We start from the raw sequence: 19,411 nt of genomic DNA, 5'->3' as shown, positions 1-19,411 counted from the left end.
CAAAAGGAAAATGACGGAGAGTAGGCCCCTGATTATACGGCTCTAGCACATGCTGCTTTTCCAGGCCCACGCTGGACTCTGGAGAGGAGCCTCTACCCTGGCTTTATACAGGAAGCCCCTTCGAAGAGACAAACCACAGTTAACTGATATCAATCAATCACATGCAATATTTACATAGCAAAACATTTCTATCCACAGAAATATAACATATATAATAATTAAATATTATTATGACAGAAATGTATACTTATTTAAGGCCTCTAAAAGTTGGTATTGGTGAGTAATTGATGTTAACAGGAAGTGCTAATGCCCCCAAGTTCATCTACCCTGATGTTAGGAATTTGGGCTGCTATATTCCAGTCGAATACCAAACTGTCGCTAACAAACCCACCCATAACCGAATCTTCTTTACGCCTCCCCGTGCCCCTGGTGGGCCCGCGCATCTGGCAACTTAACTATAATGTGCTTCGTGCCCTGCCCCCTGAGGGAAGATGACAGAATCTGTAACTGTTTGTGGTGAGGCCTTTAAAAAAGTTCACTGCTGCAGCAGGGCTCTACTACCCGACTTAAGAGTTACTTCAAATGCCAACACTACAGATGCAGATGCTGTTGCATTCAGACTTTGATCATACTTTAATCAAACACACTGAAACACAGTCAAAGTCACAAGGTGATAATATGTCAATATCAATCAATGGATCCAAATAGCAGAATTTACCAAAACATTTGACGAATTGTAAGAAATCTTTTAGATATTTTTGAAAACAGCAAAAACAGTGCAAAGTGTTCACACTAGCCCAGTGTTGAATCATTTCATGAGGAACGTCTTTCTTCAGCAGGCGGTGTTTTGGGTGTTACATGTGGTAGCACTTCATGGTGAACACTAGTCTTTCCTCCTGGTTAGAGGCCAGTTCCTCCAGGCTGCTGTTAATGACGGCTGAGAACACAGAGGGAAAAGAAAGAAACATGAAAATGTAACATCAAAGCAAACTACAGAGCAAATCATGGTCACAATAAACAGGGGACGTCCTGATGGCTTACGACACTATGTAACCACAGCAACCTGGTTCCATTATAGGCAGGGACCCCCCCCCCATTTCCTGTGTGTCTCTATACTAATAACAACAGTATACAGTACATGCACAAAGGAAGAAGGAAAGGTGAAGCCCTAAAATAGGCAATTTGTTGTGTGAACATGATGACATCACTTCTTGATTGAATATAATATTTATTTATTCAGTCCTGTGTTTCACATGACTGTGTTCTATGCTTTCTTTATTTGCCTGTTCACTGTAGCTCAGTTGAACATCCTGAAGTTTCTTAAAAAGTAGTCTGAATCTTACATACGGCCTATCAGGCCATGTGTTGAAATATATGTTGAACATCTTAACATGATGGGTCGTGGTGGCGCAATGGATAAGACACATTCCTTTGGTATGCGAGACCTGGGTTCAATCCCCCACTGTAGACACTTAACCCCTGGTTGCTCCAGAGGGATAAAATTGTCAGCTAAATGAAAATGTAATGCAGAACTACAGTAAAAGGTAAAGTATTTTAAGTTAGCCTTTGTTATAATTCAAATCAGCATTAGACGCGGACAACTTTTTCTACTAATGTGTGAATGAAATGAAACTTTGGTATGTTACAATGATCGGTTTCAGTCCACCAGTGATCTGAACTCACACTTCCTCACTTGTTCCTCCATACTTATCCAGGGGTTGGCAAAACCACTAAAGAGGAAGTTATTATCTGAGTAGCTGTGGCTCAGGGGGGAAAAAGCGGGTTGCCGGTTAATCGGAGGGTTGTCGGTTCAATCCCGGGCTCCTCCAGGCTTCATATCAAAGTATCCTTACTGATACAAAACCCTGAATTGCCTCTGGTGGCTGTTCCGCTTGCATGTGAATGTTAGTTTTTGTTTGAGCACTTAAGCTCAGTGAATGAATGTGTGTGAATGGTGAATGCAGATGTAGTGTAAAAGCGCTTTGAGTGGTCGAAAAGACTAGCATCCACCTCTCTACTTTAACATTTAAGATTAGCTGTGTTTGATCCACCTTCATCCACATATGTGACATTATTACATTACTGTATAACTTGAGAAAGGTAAGTTGTTTTCTGCTCCAGCCTGTCTAAATTAAAAACATTTTTACGGTACAGAGGGGATTAAATGGTCTTTATTATTCTTATTATTCTATATAAGAATATCTTATTATTCTAAATCATGCAATGAAGTAGAAGAAATGCATAATGAGTCCTGGGACAAAATCAATTATATCTATTGAAATTAGTATAATATTTTGGAAGCACTACAATTTAGAAAAACACTAATGAATTAATAGCTGCCAGATGATGTCATTGTTTATTGTCAACTGTTCAGTTCTCTTTACCAGCACTGTAACCTGTAGGTACCCAGAATTTTGAGTTTAATACTTGCATATTGCAAACCAAAAGGAGAGAACATAATCAAACAGTTTTATTTGTTGTATTATTTCAATGTACAACTGTACTTCAATCTCAAAATCGTTACTTCAATTAAGATGCTTTAATGTAATTTAAAATCTTTATGTAATCAGAGTTATCCTGAACTCAAATGTGATAGCCTAGTTATTGTCAGGAATTATTTAATGTTTTCCCAGCAAACCAAAATTAAAGAAGAAAGTAATTTCCCTAACATTTAGTGCTTTTTCACTTTTAATGAACACATGTAACATGTTTTGTTAACACCTTATTTTAATAACCAGACGTTGTGACATGTGTATCTTTGTGTTAATTTCTGTCTGACGTAATTTGATAAATTATGTTGTATGTGGTGCTCGTATCACGTACTACTGAGATTTGATAGTCTCTCTTCAGATAAGATTCTCAGACTGTAACACTTGTAAAGAGAGAAACTGACAAAGTCTCTAACCTGCCTATCAGCTCGTTCTGGTCTGTTAAAACTGCCTTTACCATACGGGATCGAATATGTGTGCACTCCAAATTTAGCTGCTTCTAGCTGACTGTGTGCTTCTCACAAACATTGGCTTATTTTACCACAGTTCTGTGTTCTTGCATGCCTCAAACTGAAACACTGTCTGTCAGAGCGTCCACTTAAAAAAAGACATTGCTGGTAGTATAGTCTTCAAATAGAGTTGCTAATCAGTTCAGTTCGCTAAAGGAAGCCAACAAGGCTTGTTGATGTGTGAGTTTAGAGTTGACCTCTGCCATCTGACTGGTCCACCAATAGGTGAGAAGTTGACACCTTGAGACACAGCCCTTCCTCATTTGCATAATGAGATAGAAATGTAAAAAGAGCAGACAGAAATTTATAACCTAAGGGGAAATAAACAGGCTAGACTAAAACAGACAAAAATATTAAAACACACACGTAAATAAATAAATTAAAAAAAGAAATAATTAATAAATAAAGTTGGACAATAAATAAATAAGGTACTTATTACAAAGGTGAACAAAGAAGCTAATTAAAAGAGATTGTATAATTTAATTACTACTTTTATTTTTTTTTATTACTTTTATTTATTTAATTTATTTTTTTGTGTATTTAATTGGATGTTTATTTATTTGAGCATTTATTTATTTCTGTATTTATTTCTTAATCTGTCAGGATCAGTCCTCCATATCTGACAATCGTAATAGACTGTTAACATAGCACAGACACACAGACCTGTGACTTGTGTCGCTGTTGTTGTTGACTCCTTCTGCCATCTGCAGAGGGCGCTGGCTGGTGGCCTGGCCAACACTGGCTATCTCACGCTCTACAGAAAAAGGGTCCGAGTGGTTTCCCAAAAGACTAGCTTGTCTCTGTTTTAGAGAAGAAGCACAGTTATTTTGGTTAAATGCAAAGTTGACACATAACATGTAACATGTCAATACAATGCTCTGAGACTGTCAGTAATGTGTTTGCATCACGCCTTTTCCATTACCATTGCCTATTCCACTAAAGCTGCATTGTCTGCATAGAAACAAAAAACATGAATAACGACAGACACATAAAGCTATTCCATAAAATTCCTACATTTTGTTCATCGGTGCTGACCAAGCACCAAGTGAGTTTCTAACTATCACCAAAACTGGAGGTGGGCGGGGTGCTGTTCCGTGTTCCATATTCTGTAGCAGTTAATTACAAAAAGACAGTAGGTTGTTCGGCTGTTTGTAAAACCCTGTATTATTTCCATACTTCCCTCCCTCCCTCCACTTATACATTGCGTGCACAATAATTAGGCAAGTAAGTATCCAAAACTCCAAATCCGAGTAACTCCAAACCATGTAAAAGTGAATGCTCATTGGAGTTACTCATTTGTGTGTGATATGTTATTGTGTAATGAGGGAGGATGTGGTGAAAGTGAATCACACTGTATATCAAGGTCTGCATGATTATTAGGCAGCTTCATTACTTCAGGTAAAATAAGCCAAAACAATGTTTTGACACTGAAAAGTCAAAAATTGTGTAATGCCATTCAGACGGATGCAATACTTAAAATAGCTATACATTTGAGGCGTGACCGCCAAACAATCAAACGTTTTGTTGCAAATAGTCAAGTGGGGCGCAAAAAGCTCATGGAGAAGAAAAGACGCAAAATTAACTGCAGAACATTTCAGTAGAATTAAACGTGAAGCTACCAGGAACCCATTATCCTCCAGTGCTACCATATTCCAGAACTGCAACATACCTGGAGTGTCCAGAAGTACAAGGTGCCACGTGCTCAGAGACTTGGCCAAGGTCAGGAAAGCTGAAACACGACCACCACTGAATAAGATTCACAAGTTGAAGAGTCAAGATTGGGCAAAGAAATACCTGAAGACAGATTTTTCAAAGGTTGGACAGACGAATTGAGAGTGACTCTTGATTGACCAGATAGATGGGGCCGTGGCTGGATCACTGATGAACACAGCACCACTTCGACTCAGAAACAGCATGGTCGAGGAGGGGTACTGTTATGGGCTGCTATAAATAAGAAAGAGATAGTTGGACCTTTCAAAGATGGACTGAAACTAAACCCCCAAACCTACTGCCAGTTTGTGGAAGATACTTTCTTCAAGCAGTGGTACAGGAAGAAGTCCTTACCATTCAAGAAGACCATGATCTTTTTGCAGGACAATGATCACATGCATCCAAGTACTCCCCTGTTTGTCTAGCTAGCAAGGGCCTCAAAGATGGCCAAATAATGCCCTGGCCCCTTTCCTCACCTGACTTCAACTCAATTAAATTCATCTGATTTATATAGCGCCAAATCACAACAACAGTTATCTCATAGCGCTTTTAATACAAGAGCAGGTCTAAGACCATATTATTTACAGAAACCGAACAATTCCCACCAAGAGCAAGCACTCAGCAACAGAGGCAAGAAAAAACTTCCTTTTAAGAGGCAGAAACCTCGAGCAGAACCATGGCTCAGAGAGCCAGAAAGAGGGAGAGAGGGATGGGGCTGGCGACTTGAATCCTATGGAGAACTTGTGGGCCTTTCTCAAATGTCAGATTTACAGACAGGCAAGACAATACAACTTGAAAAGAAGGGTGGCTATATTGATTACTAAATATTTTTGAAAGGCCAAAATATTTATTTTAGTTGTAGTTTTGTGTTGTTAGACTTACTCTAAAAATTCAGATTTTTCGTCATTTCGTTGCCTAAAAAGTCTACATACATATATTCTCCAGAGCAAGACAAAACTCACCTTTCCTTAGTTAAACATTCAGGTTTAAGGTTCAATTCTATTTTGGATTGACTGAGAGCATTGTGTGTTCAACGATTAAATGAATCCTGAGAAATACAATTTGCCTAATGATTGTGCACGCAATGTACATTCATCTTTCCATCCTGTCCTGTTACCCTGAAGATGCCCTCCACAGCTACTTTGTCAGTAGCTCGCTCCACCTCTTCCTCAGTCAAAAGGTCTCCAGAGATGGCCCTATGGAGCTCTGGCGCTGCCTCCTCCTCAATGTTCCTCAGGCCTGCCTGATGGACACAGAGGAACATATGGTCAGTGAAGAGTACTTTTCTTTGTATTTGAATTGTTTTACATAATGTGAATTTTCCATGGACTTCTTCCTTCATCATTGAAAGAGGTTCTCAGCGATTGCTCTGAGTGACGGGCCTCCTTAGGAGAGGGTAGATAGGTGAAGATACACAGAAGGCTTGCCTGCTGCCTGTGCAGTACTCTAGCTATAGACCATGTGCAGTACTCTACTTATAGGCCATGTGCAGTACTCTACTTATAGGCCATGTGCAATACTCTAGTTATAGGTCATGTGCAGTACTCTAGATATTGGCCATGTGCAGTACTCTAGTTATAGGCCATGTGCAATACTCTAGTTATAGGTCATGTGCAGTACTCTAGTTATAGGCCATGTGCAATACTCTAGTTATAGGTCATGTGCAGTACTCTACTTATAGGCCATGTGCAATACTCTAGATATAGGGCATGTGCAGTACTCCAAGCTTGCCTTGTCGGTTGTGACCCACAAAGCGTCCAAAGTGTCCTATTCTATGTCCCATAAACCCACCAGTGTGACCGCTGAGTGTAACAGTTTTATTAAAAACCCTCATCTTCCTGAAAGGAGATGCCCTCCACTCCTGCACCTCATTGCATTGTTTACAGACATTTCATAATACATGCTCATAAGGAGGGACATAATTTTTTTCTGTTGCCTGGGGTACAATATGCAGTATGTAGTTTACTGTCTGTGTTAATTGTGTTCGGATTTATTGTCCCTGTTTCTGTTTACTTTAGCTTGCTTTGACGACATTGGGTTAATAAAGTGCAAACAGCGTCAGACTGTCAGTTGAGGCTTTTATTTGTTTAACTGGGATGCTACATAAGTATGACAAATACCAATAATAAAAAGTACTTAAAAAGTATAGCTTAGTAGTATAGTATACTCCAGCAGGTAGGGAGGCCCACGATGTGAGCCGCCGACATGAGGCCCAGAAGCCTCATGTCCGACAGAGCTGCCACCGCCGCTCGAGGGACAACACGGCAAAGGAGCTCCACCAGGACATCCATGCGACTAGCTGGGCCTTCTGCACCACCGCTTCGTCCCGGGGCAGCACCAGCAGCAGCAGGTCGTCCAGATAAAACAGGACCCTGATGCCCGACCGCCGCAGCGGCTCCAAGGCAGTCTCAACACACTTGGAAAAAGTGCGCGGGGCCAGGGAGTAACTGAAGGGCAGGCGGTTATATTGGTACTGGGCGCCCTGGAATGAAAACCGCAGAAACTTCCTGTGTCCGGCAATAACAGACACATGAAAATACGCGTCCTTCAGGTCGATGGAGGAGAGCCAGTCTCAGTGGCACACACACTCCATCAACTGTTTTTACTGCTAACATGCGAAAAGGTCTCACCATAATCGCCCAGTTGAACAGTGACATGTCCAGGATGGGCCTCTCATCGCACGTCTTCTTCCTGACCAGGAAGTAGCGGGAGTAGAACCCTGAGCCGAGGAGAAGAGCACAGTCTCCACAATCCCAGCGAAGGAGGGAGGCGAACTGCAGCCTGTGATCCCAGCGAATCGGGCGTTTCGGGGGGGAAGGGGAGGGGGTTGCCCAGCCACGACCCATGGGGGAGGGGCCCCTCAAAGGGGCGGGGATGCCGGCCGTGGGGGGGGGCTGGCAGGCAGCAACCTCCGTGTTCCACCGAACAGGAGAGCTTAGCACCTGGCGGGGGCAACACATGCTGCCATGCCGGAGGGAGTGCCTCCCTGCGTGGCGGGCATGTGCGAGTCAATCTGACGGCAAGGGGTGGCCACCAGGGGAGGCGAGCCAGTACTCGCTCCACCAGAGCCTTCCGCCGCTTGGTGGGTCCCCTGCCGTAATGTGTGGAGCGCCAATAGGATAACACTACACACAGGGTTGTGTGTAGAGCTATCCTGTCTGCATGAAGCGTAATGACGTCTTCAAGGGCTCATTTGACACAGCCTGGCTTCCGTGAACCAAGAAGGAACCCCTGAACGCCATTGATGCCGTGATTATGCACGAGCTCGCAACCGGGCACTGCCGGGGGAACGTGCATAATGTCAACAGCATCACACACTGCAGTGGCAGTGTGTCTGTGGGGAGGGGTGTGTGAAGGGACCTCTGATCATGAACAGAGGCTGCGTTCCGATCCACATAAACAGTACGCCCTACTCCCTGCTCCCTGCTATATTAAAACAAACTGATACAATTTCCATAACTCCTTCTATTTATATTCTATTAAAATGTATGTAACTTGTGAATGAATGTGATTGGATTAATTTACAAGATATGCAGCGTCATTTTAGGAAACCTAACCTCTGAAATAATCATATAAATAATGATAACATTAGTTACAATGACAATAATTACAGATATACAAACTCTGTATACAAAACTTCTTCCCTTCTTCTTGTGCTCCCTGTGGTTTGGAATCTCACTTAAAATGGCTGAATACCCTGCGCAGTCCACTAAGCAGGGAACTACAGGGCGATCGGAACACACCCAGAGTGTTTTGAACTTTGAGCTTAAAGCTGCAGATTAACCACTTGGCTAACGGCAGCTGACTAACAGTGTGGGAAATGTGTGTTTGGTGTGGCTGGTTCGACTGAGACAGGCACAGACAGCATATGTTCAACAACTTCCACAAAAGGAGACATAGCGAAGCCGAGGCCGGCATCACCGGAGGTTGGAACGGGGGAAGCGGGGAGCCGCTGGGGGATTCCTGCTCATCCGATAGCAACAGGTCGAGGGCTTCGTCAAGAGAGTGGGTGGACCGCCACGCTACCTCATCCTCACTGGCAAAATGATCCGCCCAGTGCTGCGTCTCTTCGGGAGAGACAAACTCGCAGAACGAGCAGCGTGAGCCAGGGGTGAGCGCTCGGCCACCGTGCTACAGTCCGAGGCGCACCCAGTATGGGGGATGGAGGTCCCCTGGCAGGACGAAGCCCATGTCAGGGACGCCGCACACCCATTCTAGTCAGCCCGAGCGGCGTCCCACCCCATCGCTCTTCTTTTCCGACAGGAAATCTTCTGCTCTCTAGACAGCTCAAGTGCTGAAGAAAAATGGGAGCCGAAGGCTGGGTCTCACTGTTGTATATATACAAGGTGTGGACGTTGGAGAGGCCCACGCTGTGGGTGGGCGTAGACTAAAATTCTCAGTGCCACGCAGGCATGCAGAAGGGGTGAACCCAATAGCGATAGCCTTAGAGGGCGAAGCCTATACGAAATAGAACATCAACATTCTTATCTGTACTGCCTAATAATACCAAAGGGGATTGAGGCACCTAAGGCCCCCTCTGTCATAGGGTAGGTACAAAAGTATCAGTTGCAACCTGGGACATCTGTTGTTCTATAAAAATCTGATAAAAGGTTTCCTTAAGTGAGTGAATGGGTTACTAGGTGGAGGCAATGGTAAGTTCTGAAACAAATACAACAGCCTAGGCTGTAATTTGTTTCTACAATATTCTCAAGACATGGCACAATTTGAATTCCTAAGCATATAAAACAATTAACATTTTTGAATTGAGCAGCTTCTTCAGGTGGGTTTTCCCTGTTTGCATGTTTTAAAAACATAATTAAGGTTTTAGATGCATTCATCTTATACCCTGAAATCCTTCCAAAAGTCTTTATTTGGGCCAACAAAGCCGGGATGGATTCTTCATATCTTTAAGAAAGATGATAACGTCATCCGCATATAAAGCTGGACGGAGTTCCTGTTGTCCTATGGTTATGCCAGAGATAGTGTTGTTGGTTCTTACTGCGGTCGCTAGTGGTTCGATTGCCATGACAAATAATAATGGTGAAAGGGGATCCCCTTGTCTACACCCTTGTTTTATCATGATAGTTTTAGAGATGTTACCATTAGTCAGTATTTCTGCATATTGTTCTGTATAGAGCAGTCTCATCCAATACAGAAATTTCCTCCAAGGCCAAAACACTCAAGGATTTTAAACAGGTAGGGCCATTCCACTCTGTCAAAAGCTTTTTCAGCATCCACTGACAGAGCATATTTAAATAGAGTTTATAGAGTATATTTAAAACCCTTCAAACATTATAGAAGTCTTGTCTGCCACGGATAAAGCCGTTCTGGTCTTTTCCTATTATTTGTGGAATTATTCCTTCTAGTCTTCTCGCTAAAATCTTACACAGTACCTTTAGATCTGTGTTCGGAAGACTGATTGGCCTCAGGTTGTCACACTTATTGTTTGGTTAACCTGCTTTGGGGAGCAGAGAGATCAAGGCTCCTCTTAACAAGGGGGGTAGTATTCCACTGTGAAAGGATGAAAGGACGTTATATTAACTTTTCAGCGATACAACTCAAAAATGGACCTAGATACGGTAATTTTATGTAGACTATGGGTTAAATAAAGACTATTTGTTCTGTAGCATCCTCCCACCCAAATATATTCAGTTTTCACCTCAACATCCTCCACATTTAACATTGTTTGAAGTCCGTTTAGAGTGTGTAAACACCCTCCATAAAGTAGGAAAACCAAACTTTATCAAAGTGTAGCATTCAAAAACTTCATTATCAGTGTCCAGGGTGCGGCATTTGTCTCTGTTCTTGGCCCAATCCTGTGCGCCCTCTCTACAGTCAGCTTTTGTGTAACGGTGCCAGCTCCAGCGCCTCCGGTATCCAACTCTCCAGAAAAGCGCACGTGTCTTCACCCTCTGCTCCTTCTGGTAGATTGACAAGCCTTAAATTAGGTCGCTTTGATCTTGCCTCTAGGTCCAGTAGCTTCTCCTCCAGGTCTTTATATTTACCTTCCAAGGTTTTCACTTTATTTTGGAGCTCAGAGACATTTTCCTCAGTTGCTGAGATCCTCATTTCTGCCTGTAATATATCGTCAAAACTGGTAGAGAACTCATGCTATTGATAGCTGCTTCTATATTTTCCGACATGACACTGGACTCCTCAGTAGCAGCTGGCTTGTCTTTTTCCAACATTGTGTCCTCAAGCGTTGCGTTAACGTTAACGTTGGCCATGCCGTCGGTGTTAGCAGTAGCGTTAGCCTTAGAGTTAGAGCTTGGTGATGTAAAGTTCAATAGCTTCAGCTGAAGAGTTTTACTGTGGCTCTTGTGACAAAGGCATTACCTTTGGTTCTCCTCCTGAGAATGGGTATTCAGCAGTCTCAAATATGAGTATTAAACAGGATTTAGCTGTCAGAGTAGCGGGGCAGGTTAACACACGTCCAGTCAGCACACCGCCTGACTTTCTACTTTGAAGTGAAATCAAATGAATTGAATTCAAATAATTCAAATAATGATCAAATAATTATCACATCATTCACTGAATACCATTACTTGCTTACCTGTATCTCATGGGTAGCACTTTTCTTGGTGGGCCGGTAGCCATAGTACTCTTCCTGTCTCTTCTTCAATTTCCTGAAATAATCCTGTATTAGGAAAGTGGCATAGAACTTTCCCACTGTCACCTCGTCATCTGTTAAAACACAGAAACACATGTAAAGAGTGGAAAAGCAATGTTGTTAAATGTACAAAGGATTAATGCCCTGGGTAGTGGCCATTTTAGATCACCTAACATTCATCAGGCTCCACTTTACGTTATTAAGGTGTAACAGAAAGTCAATTTTAGATTTGTTGTACAGTTGCATTAAAAGTTTAAGGTTTGGTGTGTAAGTTTTAGTGGCATCTAGTGGTGAGGGTTGCGAATTGCAACCAACAGCAAGGTCGCCACTCACCCCTCTCTTTGCAAGTACACTGAAGAAGCTATGGCAACACATTCTCACTCACGACTCGTCACATATGGATGCTTGGTCAAGACCCCTTGGGTTCCGTGGTCAAGTTAGCAACGGTTTGCAACAATAAACGTCCGGTTAGACTTTCAAAATAAAACGTTAACATTGCGAAACATCTCCATCTTGAAACATTGGCATCTTGAAACAGCACATTGTTACAGCTGTGAACCGTTGCAATTTTGTTAGGTTTAGGCACCAAAAGTACTTGGTTAGTTTTACTAAAAGATAATGGTTCGACTACATGCAACATGCAAGTTAAGTAGCGTTATTTGCATAATTTATGCAATTTTTGTAACCTACGTAACTTAAATAAAAATATTTAATTTTGACTTTTTCTTTCACATGGTAAATGAAAACCACTTTTAGTTTTTCATTTACAATTCAGTCTTTTTAATGGACTGTCTGCTTTGGGTTGAATGAACGCAGTCCTGCTATCGTAGTTCATGTAGGTGCAGTGGGAGTGTAAAAGGGATGAAGTGGAACGTAGCTCAGGGTATGGTGATTAACAGCTCTTGACTGCTTGTCTCATAGCTATGAAACAGCAGACAGTGCCTTGTGGTTATGTTAGTGGACATACTCAAAATCAGAACATGTCAATTTGCACTTTTGCCAACTACGTTGGAAAGGAAGTTGTGAAATAAACTTTCAAGGAAAAAACATTATGAACCAGCAATACTAATGAACTTCCAAAATGGGACACCTAGCAGAATTTACAAAACTATTGCCTCTCTTTAGTTCCAGTACAGTCCTATCTTGTTCCCAGTTCTTTAATTCTGTTTGAAGCGTTGTTAATTCCATTCAGAACTTAAGAACTAGAAACAAGACAGTCGTGAGCTATTGAATTTTTTGCTTAGAATTTTAATATCACTATATATCGCATACTGTATATTATAATTTTTTATTGCTGTACTTTTACTGTGTAAGTAGTGTCTTGTTGTCACACCTGCAAACTTGTCGCTTTTCGGCAACAATCACCGTTTTCCTGGACAATTGGGTAATTTACGTGAATCGCGTAGAACTGGAGAGTTTTTTTTTGGGGGGGGGTAGGCTGCCCTTCATCTGCATGCCAAGCAGGCTAGAATTGCAAAACATTATTGGATAATTCTTATAGTTGACATTTCTCTGGGCCAATCGGAATCTTAGCACTTTCAGAATCTTGAAGCACACAGCGTCAACTGAGCTCACCATTGGATGAGACACCTGGCTACCACGCTAGTCTGATGGAAACTTATAACGTGAAGGAATCTTATGTGAAATTCGAGGTAAGTCAAGCTTTTTGGAGCAACAAAAGCTATTTGTTTGCTTGATTCAATTAACATTAGCTACCGCTTTTTTATGTGATATAATTTACAATAATATTGTATTGTCGTCATACCTATTACGTTATTATAATGATGCTAAGATATGCTAAAAGTGGTACCGCCAGACCCGGAGATCGGCTGAATGGTTTCCAAAACGGTAAAAAACAATTGTTTTACTCGAGGGGAGGTGGAAAATGAGCTTAATTCCCCAAATGGTGGAATATCCCTGTAACGTTAGCTAGGCTTATCGTTAGCCAGGTGCTCTGCCCTGAGTTCCGAGACATAACGTTACGGCTACTACTCGAATTCTGAGCTACCCTGAATATTATATATTATATTCTCACGCATTAGGCAGTCATTCGTGATGTGGATAAGTTAAATGTGAGTGTTAACACAACAGCTAATGCGAGAGTAACGTCAGGAATCCACGTCTATAGCATGTTATTGACTTGTTATTAATTTGTCATTTTCGTGCTTCTACTACCTTCTTCACAGCTCTATGTGACCCCGTTTCTTCCGTCAACTTCAGGCTGCATTTGCCACAGAGAGCATTTCAGAATCAGAGCGTTTTGCCTGCCTGACTTTGATGATATGTTTAGATTTTGTTGATTTGGTAACCATTGTTTGCATTTTGTGCTTCTACTATGATGAAGTAGGCTACGCAGTTAATTGATTTCCTTTTGTGTCCGTTTTAACTGTGTTTATTATTGTTTTACGATCGGGAGGCACCACAGCGTGTTTTATTTTGAAAATTGACCGGATTCCCCCCCGAGACACTGTCACCTTTTTTACTCTGAGGAGTTTGCAGGTCTGTGTTGTTGTATTTAACCTGTGAAGCACCTTGGTCAACCTTGGTTGTTTTAAATGTGCTATAAATAAAATTGATATTGATATTGCGATTGATAGTTAGTGCAGCTGCAGAAATTAATGCTGACCTCCTATAGGTGGGATGACTTGATCCAGTAGTTTCATGCTAGTGCGCTTCCAGATCTTCTTGATAATTCCCCTCAGTTCCTCATTGGCTTGTTCAAAATTACCTGACCAATGGAAGACACATAATCATGAGACAAAGGAAATTATTGACATTCAAGACAATCTAAAGTGATATGAGGACAGGATCAGTCAAATTCCTAACTAAAGCCTAGTTCATACTACACAATTTTTAGCCCGATTTGCCGCTCGGCGACCATCAGGCTGTGATCAGGGGTAAATCAGTGGTTGATCGGCGGTCGCTAGCTGTTATGTGTAAACTACTCCACAACGCATCAAAACGGCTCCCCGACACATCACCGCCACATTGCCAACGTCTGCCAGATATCTAGCATGCCAAATATCTGGAAGAGTCGGCCGATAGCAACAGGTCGAGGGGCAGGCAGCTACTTTTTCAACGCAAAACCCTTTTTACTCACCTCCAGCTCTCTCTGTAGCTCAGACAATCCCTGCTACCTGCCTGTGCTAATCCATTCTTTCACCCATATTCTTTGTCTTTATAATTGCTATCTCTATAATAACAAACAACAGCTGTTTCATGTGTAGGTCATTTCCCGTTTCACATTTCACATGTGTTTTCTTGACAAAACGTGGTTTGGAGACCAGCGTCAGGTGATACAGCCGCTGTCAGCTCGCGTAGTGTGAACGCTACAATGACTTCAAGACTCCCGTCACAACACGGCAAATTGTGTAGTGTGAACAGCAAAGCAATCAGCCGACGCTGAAAGTCGTGTAGTCTGCACAAGCCTGAACAGTGTTGGGTAGGAGTATTCAATCATGCATTGTTCTACTATTTCCTGCACCATGTACTGCGAGCAAATTATATTTTGTGTTGAAGAGGAAATCCAGATTCAGAGGGAGTCCATGTCTGTTGGACAGTTTCCAGTGATGTGGAGAAGCTGAGCCATACTAATCCTCTGGTTCTCCACCAAGAGCATGGCATGTGCAGTTACTAAGAATGCTTGAGAACTCTGAAATGTAAATTAAATCAGAAAAACATACTACCCTCTACAGTTACCATAGATAATGAAATAAACATACTAAAACCAACCGGATGTCCTGGGACCTTTGTCACATTTGCCAGGCTTAAACCTATTTTTTTTAACAACGCATTACGCAGTGTTTTGCACATTCAAACACTGTAACACCATGTCCACATATATAAGTTGGACAGGACTGTTGTGTACAACTGATTTAATGAGGTACAAATAGACAGAAGTGCGATAAACAGCATATTTCTACAGCTTTCACTACTGTTGTACAGCCATCTTGGATTTTGAGGTCGGAGTTGGTGAGGTTCTCCCACCCACTTTCTGAGTCGGAAATCCAACTTAATGGAGTGTTCCAGTTGAAATTTCTGACTTGGAACTTCCCATGTTAAATAGAACGCACCATATGTCCAGATCACATAGTATGTTATGAAAACTAGATTTAAGAATGAAACGACATAAACTGCATTGATTTTGTGATGGTTTCTGCTACATGTTGCTCAAACAAACTTTGGCAAACACTCAGCACCTTGGCTGTGCATTTCCCTGCACTTCAGGTATTTACACAATGATTTATTCTGTCTGCACCATTCAAGTAATTCTCCAAGGGCCATTGGCTCTTTTAGATTTTTCCCCAACGAAAAAATGTATTATAGTCACTTTTGCTAAACATTGCACAGTGGTCAAAAACAATAGACTCTGTGCAAGTCAAAAAACACATGAGGGAGCCTCACACTATCTGGAAGGGACTGAACACACCTGCTTCAGAGGGAAAGGCTAACTAACTATTTTATAAATGTTTGATGGCCCACATGTGATAATATTTGGCCTGTTGGCCTCTGTTTCATATCACAATATTTGCAAGCCACACAGAGGCCTACAGGCGGTTTGAACAAAGTAAACTGCAGCATTCATTTTGATGATCATGTAACCAAAAGTTGCCAATCTATACAGCTAAAATCACACACAAAAACATGTAGAAAAAGCCAAAGACTTAGGGACTTATATTATATTGAAACAAAGTTTCATAATCGAAAAACAGCTGCATCAGTTGGCTCTCTTTCAAGGTTTCTGGTGTGTTGTGTTTTGTCATGTTGTTTTGATTTGTCTTGTCTGCCTTAAAAAGATATCTGTGGTCCCAGAAAAAGTTAATTCAATTCAATTCAATTTTATTTATATAGCGCCAAATCACAACAACAGTTATCTCACAGCGCTTTTCATAAAAGAGCAGGTCTAGATCGTACTCTATGATGCTATTTACAGAAGCCCAACAGTTCCTTAATGTGTTAAGTTCCAACAATGTACTGAATCTCTCAAATCCTCTTCTGAGTGCTGCTGTATTCGAGGAGCGGAGTGTGTTCAGTGGATTGGTAAAGTCTTGTTTCAGTATCTCTGATTGCTGTTCTCTGAATGCCCAGTCGTTATGTGCGATGAGGTTGTTTTCTATAGTTGTGAAGCAAGGATACGTGGGATTCTTTCTGTTATGTCACAGCTTGTATCATTCAGCAATAGGGATGAGCGAGTACAGCATTATCTGTATCTGTGTTAACATATGAATTATCTGTATCTGTACTCGGACTGGGCGGGGCCTAACCCGGAAGTGGATCGGGTTGTCTTGAAATGGGCGGGGCTTTAACTAGTATGTTATTTTAACCATGCAATTGATATGGGTTGATCAGAAATTGTTATATTTATTGCTGATTAGAAATTTACATGGACATTTACATGACCGCATCAGCATTGAGCTTCAGATCAATGGTTTTGATCAACTATATACAGAACAAGTTTTGCAACAATGAATACAACACGTGCGGTTGCAATTATGAAGTAAAATGTAATGAACAAGAGTTTTCATACTCAACATAACTTTTTTTAACTTAAAAAAGAAAAGTCTTTTTTTTTAAAGAGGTACACGAAGCAGGATTTGAGCTTATCAAGGTAACTTCGGGGTTAACCCTGGGTTTTCAGTACCACCAGTGGTTCACTTTTTACCCGGGTAGATCTCATTATGCTGAAGGCTAACCTGCTCCGGAGCAGGTTATGTTCCCGAAAAGAGATTAACTCTGTGAAAACGCCTCCTACTGACCAATCAGCTCTCTTGGAAAATGACATCACCATCTGTAGGAAATTCCACAGACTGTTTTAGCCAATAGGCTGCTTTATGTTTGCAGCGGTGATGCCTACAGTTTTTTACAGTACAGCATGATCAGCCTACTTACTGCCTTTAAATGTGTTTAATATTTTTTATTTGCTCCCAGTCCGTTTCACACACCCTGACGCAGCCGTTAAAATAAATGGGTTTTATGTTTCTTATGAGGCTGAATATTATGAGCAGTTTGGTAGGGATATTGAAATACTGAATTTTAATATGAACGTAGGCTATCTATTTAGGTTAGTATACCTTTCTAAGGGCTACTATAGAGACTGTAGTCATGTTCCGTCCCACCTTTTGCGATTTGGGTGCAAAAGGTGGGACGGTGAGTTTTCAGCAGCCTAAATGTTGAGATTCAGTCTTTCAAACATTATTTGAGCACATTTTATGGCATGAATGGAGTTTTCGTTTCATTGCTTTATGAAGTTAATTTAGAACAATGTTTGGAACACTTTTGAGTGTGTTAAATAAATTAATCAAATTTTTGAAGTGGGGACAAGTTTTCAGTATTCAGTAATTCAGTATTTCAATTTAAAGTGAGGGAGAACGGCCCGAGTCTTTTAATGTGGAAACACACACAAAGAACACACAGCCGAGCTGAAAGAATAAGGCTGATATTTTTATACAGCTCATGTGAACACTTTTTATCAATGCATTATTATAGACTACGCCTGTTCATTTAGACATTCACACTGTCAGCGACTTTCTGTCTCCCTGCATGTGTCAGATGCAGGCGTGCTACTGTCGTATTTCTGAAGTGTTAAAGTTTAATCCTCGTTCAGTAACACAATAAATCTGTATGTGTGTAGGGGAGGGGCGCTGTGACTATTATCACAGAACGCAGACACAGTCAGCTACCCAATGAGGATTTTTATTCAATTCGAGCACAGATATTGACTCGTATTACTCGTATAATACTCGTTCTCGGCAAAAGTGTACTACTCGCCGAGTATCCGGCTCAACTCTGTGTTTTAGGAAATAAAATTATGATATTCCACAGAAAACTGATGCCCTCACTCAAAACACTTGTTTTCATGACCTCTGACTCCTAAATAAGCTCTATGAGGACTCCTGTCTTCACTTTCTTCTGAGCAGAAACAAACCATGCCAGGACTCAAGGGATGACATCAAGGGAAGTTAAGTGACCATTTTACCCCCATTTTATGACTGACCTGGACCCTACTGGTCTGATAACCCAACATCCCAGCATGTGAACACAAATCACAGCATGCTGTGAAGGCAGACACACATTCCTGTCGATACTGAAAAATAGAAGATGTTCTGTTTTACACTGAAATGTATTAATACTGGCATGTTTTGATTTAGTGTTTATGCTGTATATATACAGTATATCTGTGTATTGTCATAATAATTGATGTTGTACATGATTGTCATTTAAACCTGGATTACTTTGACTCCATTTGTTTAGTAGTATATTGCAACTGATGAGGCCCAGGTTTCAAACATTGGAGAATACTTAAATTAAATACTTTTTGAATTCTTAAGCAAAGAAATTAGAATAATGAAGACTAGAACTGCAAGCAGTTGTAAGCGGGGTCCAAGCCTCCCGGCCCGGCCGCCCGGCCCGGCCGCCCTGTCGTGGCTCGGGGGACCGTTAATAAACGACCAGAGTTCTAAATTAAAGAGATATAAAATGAAAGTACAGTGAGGAAAATAAGTATTTGAACACCCTGCTATTTTGCAAGTTCTCCCACTTAGAAACCATGGAGGGGTCTGAAATTGTCATCGTAGGTGCATGTCCACTGTGAGAGACATAATCTAAAAAAAAAATCCAGAAATCACAATGTATGATTTTTTAACTATTTATTTGTATGATACAGCTGCAAATAAGTATTTGAACACCTGAGAAAATCAATGTTAATATTTGGTACAGTAGCCTTTGTTTGCAATTACAGAGGTCAAACGTTTCCTGTAGTTTTTCACCAGGTTTGCACACACTGCAGGAGGGATTTTGGCCCACTCCTCCACACAGATCTTCTCTAGATCAGTCAGGTTTCTGGGCTGTCGCTGAGAAACACGGAGTTTGAGTTCCCTCCAAAGATTCTCTATTGGGTTTAGGTCTGGAGACTGGCTAGGCCACGCCAGAACCATTATACGCTTCTTACAGAGCCACTCCTTGGTTATCCTGGCTGTGTGCTTCGGGTCATTGTCATGTTGGAAGACCCAGCCTCGACCCATCTTCAATGCTCTAACTGAGGGAAGGAGGTTGTTCCCCAAAATCTCGCAATACATGGCCCCGGTCATCCTCTC

The 19,411-nt window shown here is 41.5% G+C and overlaps 1 protein-coding gene across 1 annotated transcript; it reads right to left on the bottom strand.

The window, feature by feature from the left end:
• Positions 1 to 664: 664 nt before the first annotated feature.
• On the bottom strand, positions 665 to 14,046 carry LOC123967254 (dihydropyridine-sensitive L-type skeletal muscle calcium channel subunit alpha-1-like; the record flags this gene model as incomplete). The annotated part of the gene is made up of 5 exons (XM_046043311.1): positions 665 to 937; positions 3,662 to 3,798; positions 5,826 to 5,951; positions 11,262 to 11,392; positions 13,945 to 14,046. Coding segments are annotated over 5 exons (506 nt in total), but the record flags the coding sequence as incomplete, so codon positions are not given.
• Positions 14,047 to 19,411: the final 5,365 nt, after the last annotated feature.

Source organism: Micropterus dolomieu, unplaced genomic scaffold (assembly GCF_021292245.1).
Source record: "Micropterus dolomieu isolate WLL.071019.BEF.003 ecotype Adirondacks unplaced genomic scaffold, ASM2129224v1 scaffold_186, whole genome shotgun sequence".
Classification (NCBI taxonomy): domain Eukaryota; kingdom Metazoa; phylum Chordata; class Actinopteri; order Centrarchiformes; family Centrarchidae; genus Micropterus; species Micropterus dolomieu.
This window is presented reverse-complemented; position numbering and strand designations above follow the sequence as displayed.